We start from the raw sequence: 5,394 nt of genomic DNA on the forward strand, positions 1-5,394 counted from the left end.
ACAAGTATCTCAAGGGAGGGTTGAAGGAGGAGGGAGCCAGACTCTTTTCAGTGGTTCCCAGTGAGAGGACAAGGGGCAACGGGCACAAGTTGGAACATAAGAGGTTCCACTCAAACATGAGGAGAAACTTCTTCACGGTGAGGGTGACAGAGCCCTGGAACAGGCTGCCCAGGGAGGGTGTGGAGTCCCCTTCCTTGGAGATTTTCAAGACCCGCCTGGATGCTCCTGAGTAACATGCTCTAGCTCTAGGCAATCCTGCTTCAGCAGGGGAGTTGGACTAGATGATCTCTATGGTCCCTTCCAACTCTAAAATTCAGTGAAATATGGGGATACACACGCTCGTTTTGGCCAGGGAGAAGTCATTCCCCCCAGCCGAGCCCTGCCACGGTCCCCCGCTGGCTCTGGCAGCTCCCAGCAGACGAGCCGGCGGCTGCCAGCAGCCTGTCAGCCCTTCTCCTCCCAGCCTGGCTCGTATCCATGGCTGGCAACGTGGCCTCTCCTGTGGCTTTTAGCCCCCAGACTGTTTTGCTGCTGCTCAGTTTGGTCTGAGCATGCTGTGCCTCAATTAGGCGAGACGATACGCGAGGGTGAAAACTCAAAAATCTTGGCTTTCCTTCACTCGCATAATAATTTCCTATTTTCTGGCTCTCCTCCACAGCCGTAAAGGCTGAAATTTTTGTCGTTAATAATAGGTGAAAACAGAGATTTCTGCTGGCATTGTGCAAGGCCAGTGAGTGTGGGGAGGCTCTGCGACCACCCCAAAGTGCCCTGGAGAGCTGTGATGTGCCAGGCCCCAGCAGAGCACAGGCCAGAGTCATGCTGATTTCTTCGCTATCGCTCCCTGCGACAGCACAAAAACAGATGGCAATCAGTTTAATTTTCCTGTAGCAACATAATCTTCTTAAAATATTCTTCTGGTGGCTGCTTAACCCTCAAATACCTCGGACGCAGTTGTCATCTCCCGTGAGGTCAGTGTTTTCTCCAGGCAAACACAGCAAATCTCCGTAAACACCATCTAAGCCATATCACCAATAATCTTTTTATATGATTGCCCTGCTCTGGGGGTGCTCGGGCTTCCTGGCATCTGCTGTATGCGCCGAGGTGCTTTGGATCCAGCCAACAAAACTCCTCTCACAGGGAAATATTTGGAAGGCAGATCGTCACTCTCTGACTTCAGATGCATTAACGAGACCCTGAGAAGTTTCAAACCCTCCACGCTGTGGTTATTCCTGGGAAAGAAATAACAGAATCACAGAATCTTCTAGGTTGGAAGGGACCTTCAAGATCATCTTGTCCAACCGTCAACCTGACTGACAAAAATAGACACCCACACAACAAACAAGGAGCATCATCACTAAACCAGACCTCCCAGCACTACATCAACCCGGCTTTTGAACACCTCCAGGGATGGTGCCTCCACCACCTCCCTGGGCAGCCCATTCCAATGGCTGATGACCCTTTGGGTGAAAAATTTTTTCCTAATATCCAGCCTGAACCTCCCCTGGTGCAACTTGAGGCCATTTCCTCTTGTCCTGTCGCCTGTGACTTGACAAAAGAGACCGACCCCCACCTCTCTACACCCTCCTTTCAGGTAGTTGTAGAGAGCAATAAGGTCTCCCCTCAGCCTCCTCTTCTCCAGGCTGAATAATCCCAGTTCCCTCAGCCTCTCCAGCGGAGGCTCTTCTCTTCTACGAAGCTGTTTTATCTGTTCTTCGGGGAAATAATCATGGAGGAGCAGTGACATCTGAGAGAATGGTAGTTCTCCTATCTAGATATCTGAAGGGAAAATCCTGCCTTTAATCTATGTAGCTCAGCACTGATAAGGCTGGCTGTGGCCGCTGTCCTGTGTGAAAGCACTCAACGAGGTTCAAGGTTTCATGTACAGAAAGAGCCTGCCCTGCTCTGACGGCAAAAAATTCACCATTCAGAAGAATTTAAGGCTTTCGTTAAGCACATAGGGGAAAAAAAAAAAAGAGGGAATAATTGAAGCGTGAAGTTTCATTTTAACAACCTCTTTTACTGCTTTTCCAAATAGCTCAGAGTTTTTGTAAGAAATCCTCCTGTTTGGCAGGCTTTGGAGATATATTTAACACGGCCATTGTCCTTTTTTTGGGGAGGAAACAAAGGTTTTATGGGCTGCAGCTCCTGTTACGCTGGGCTCTAGCCTTCTTTCCTTGAAGACAAAACACAAAGGAGGAGAAAAGAGCAGCAAAGGTATGAAAAGCAGGCGCTGCACCTCATGTTGACTCTCAGGTGCAAATTCACTGCAGGAGCCACCCTTGTCAGCTCTTCTGAGATCTGGAGAAATGTGCCAGCACCCTGCTGTTTGGGACAGGGTTTTAATCAGACTGCTGGGCTCAGGATGCTACAGATGCCACCTCTTAATGTGGAGATGTGGGAGAAAGAGGAAAAAACAGGAATGGGAGAGGAAAGAACATGGGGGAGTGGGTGGCATCGGGTACAGAAGCCCATGGGTTGAAGCCAGAGCTGGTGGGAAGTGTGGAGCTGTGAAGTCCTGTTCTTGGGTTGGGCTGGAAGTGTCACCTCTGGCACCTCTGATCGTAGGGCCCTTCCCTACGGTTTTGCAGGCCCACTCCTTCTCCAAGCATCAGTAACACAGGATGGATCACCCAAATCCATCCAGAAATGGAGTATCCCGCTCACAGTTTGGGTAATCCATTACGCCTGATTTCCTCACTCTAATTTTATCAGCGTCCAGACTCTTCTTCTCCTTCTGTCCCAGAAACAACCTTAGGATAGTCCTTTAGTGATAACAGAAGACTTATGTTGACTTACTTCCTTCTTTTTATCTTTATCTTCTGTTGACTTCTATCAGTAATTTACTATAATAGACCAATTTAACACACCCGCGTCAGACCTCTGGACTGGAGGATTTGTTTCAGTCTACAGCCAAGAAGGAGGTCTCTTCAGGACACAGACTTTAGAGCTTTGAAGGGGAGAGACAATAAATTGAGATTTCTAAGCTTTCCTATGATGGATCATTCCCTTCTATATTTAGTTGTCAACAACATCCTTTGCTGTGCCACTTGGGTACCCCAAACTGTCTCCCCAAATCTTTGTCATCCCTCCATTATGTCTTCCTCTCCCTTCAGTCCCTCTTTCCATCTCCCCCAGAAGCTGGTGCTGCTCACAACCCTGGTGTTTCATACCTCCCTTCACGTCCAGTGTCCCCTGGGCAGCAGCCCCACCACCCTCTGCCCATCTTCCCCTGAAGCCTCACATCCCTCTGCAGTGCTTGCTGTCACTATGGCAACCTCTGTGAGGATGAGCAGCGGGGATGAGGATGCTCTGCAGGACCATGAGGCTCAGTGGGATGAGGATGCTCTGCAGGACGATGATGCTCTGCAGGACGACGATGCTCAGCGGGATGAGGACGCTTTGCGGGATGTGGTCACCACCGTGGCCTTCTGCTTGGAGGTGGGCAACTCGATTAGAACTGAAGCGGCCTGGGAAGGGGAGCTGAGGGTTTATTATTTCTCTCCTAATGGCAATGTAATTGCTGCTGAAGCCCATCTGGAAACACTTCCCAACAACGAGCTTGTCCCCTGGGGCAGCACCGTTTCCATTATCCCTTCAGAGGGAAGAGATGATGTGCTCAGCAGCATCGAAGTCCACCTCAGAGGCTCAAGGAGGGGCCAAGCCAGGGGATTTTAGCTTATCATAGAATCATAGAATCATAGAATCATAGAATGGTTTGGGTTGGAAGGGACCTCAAAGATCATCTAGTTCCAACCCCCCTGCCATGGGCAGGGACACCTCCCACTAGAGCAGGTTGCTCAAGGCCACATCCAGCCTGGCCTTGAACACTTCCAGGGATGGGGCATCCACTACTTCCCTGGGCAACCTGTTCCAGTGTCTCACCACACTCAGAGTAAAAAATTTCTTTCTGATATCTAATCTGAATCTTTTTTCTTCCAATTTAAAACCGTTTCCCCTTGTCCTATCATTACCCTTCCTGGCAGAGTCCCTCCCCAGCTCTTCTATAGGCACCCTTCAGATATTGAAAGCTTTTCTTCATACAGATCACCCAGAAGGCAGAGAGCACCTGTTTAGTGGGGTAGCAAGTGATATACTATGCCTTACTTCTTTTTATTTTTGCCTCAAGCAAAAGGAGGGACCCTCCACCCAGCCCTCCCGGCTCAGGCCTTCTGAAGGCCATAGAATCATAGAATCATAGAGTTGTCCAGGCCAGAAGGGACCTCCAAAGGTCATCTAGTCCCACCTCCCCGCAGTCAGCAGGGACACCCCCAACTAGACCAGGTTGCCCAGGGCCTCGTCGAGCCTCACCTTGAATATCTCCAGGGAAGGGGCCTCAACCACCTCCCTGGGCAACCTGTTCCAGTGCTCCACCACCCTCACAGTGAAGAACCCTCTCCTCATCTCCAGTCTAAATCTGTTCCCCTCCAGCTTGAAGCCATTGTCCCTCGTCCTGTCACTGCAGACCTTTCCCCAGGCTTCCTGTAGACTCCTGTATCATGAGTAGTATCCTGTATCATGAGTAATAGTTTTCTCTGCTTGTCTTCTTTTTCTATTTTCACTAAACATGGAGAAAGGACCACTCAGAGATATAACTTCTTTAACCTTAGATCTACACCAGTGCCTTGAGTACCAGTATTCTTGTGTTACCTCCCAAGAAAGACAAAAACCTATGCATAAAGGAGACCTGAATTATTTCTGGACATTGCATTTGTTTGGACTTGAAGATCTTATAAAAAAGTAGACATTTTTCTTTCTTTTTTTTTTTTTTTTCATCTCAAAAGAACATCTCCTTTTGGGTCAGCTGCTGAGCAGAGGCCAAAAATACTGGTTAATGCTATAGGGAATTTGTTCCCTCGGCATTTCAGGAGTACGGAGAAAATGCAGAACCAGGTGCCAAGTGCTATGTGACATTGAGTGGACACGGCTGCCCGCCAGTGAGGCCGGTAACCGCCACACCGGGGAACCCAGACCAGGAGAAGGACGGAGCCAGGACCCCTGAGGGGAGAGCCACGGCTACCGGAGAAGGTACACGGCGGGAGAGGCCGGCCACGGCACAGCCGAGCCGGCTGAAGGGAGGCAAAGCCTCTAAGCCCTCAGCCCTCTCCGCTTCCCCTCACCCTGAGGCGATCGGCTCTGCGCCGCAAGGTCTTCCGGGAGTTGTAGTTCCCTCACTCGACAGCCCGCCCCACCCCCTGCAGCCCTCTGCGCCGGCTGGACTACAACTCCCGTCATACAATGGCGGAGGGGGGGGTGCCGAGGCGGGATTGGTGGGGCGGGGGGCGGGGCGTCGGTTGTTGTGGTGGGTGCTTGGGCGGGAGCGCGCAAAGGAGAGGGGCGGGGTGGTTGAGCGGGGGCGGGCGCGCGCCCCGACCGTTGCCGGCGCTGAGGCGGCGG

The 5,394-nt window shown here is 51.0% G+C and overlaps 1 protein-coding gene across 1 annotated transcript in view; it reads left to right on the top strand.

Moving 5' to 3' along the window:
• Positions 1-3,267: 3,267 nt before the first annotated feature.
• LOC106899814 (glucose 1,6-bisphosphate synthase-like) overlaps positions 3,268-5,394 on the top strand; it is a gene marked incomplete at its 3' end in the record, with an annotated part of 29,713 nt that continues 27,586 nt past the window's right edge. The window contains exons 1-2 of the mRNA XM_014961735.1: positions 3,268-3,438; positions 4,866-4,943. Coding sequence (XP_014817221.1) covers positions 3,268-3,438; positions 4,866-4,943 — 249 coding nt within the window. The remainder of the gene's footprint in view (positions 3,439-4,865; positions 4,944-5,394) is intronic.

The sequence above is a fragment of the Calidris pugnax genome, unplaced genomic scaffold (genome assembly GCF_001431845.1).
Source record: "Calidris pugnax isolate Ruff unplaced genomic scaffold, ASM143184v1 scaffold506, whole genome shotgun sequence".
Classification (NCBI taxonomy): domain Eukaryota; kingdom Metazoa; phylum Chordata; class Aves; order Charadriiformes; family Scolopacidae; genus Calidris; species Calidris pugnax.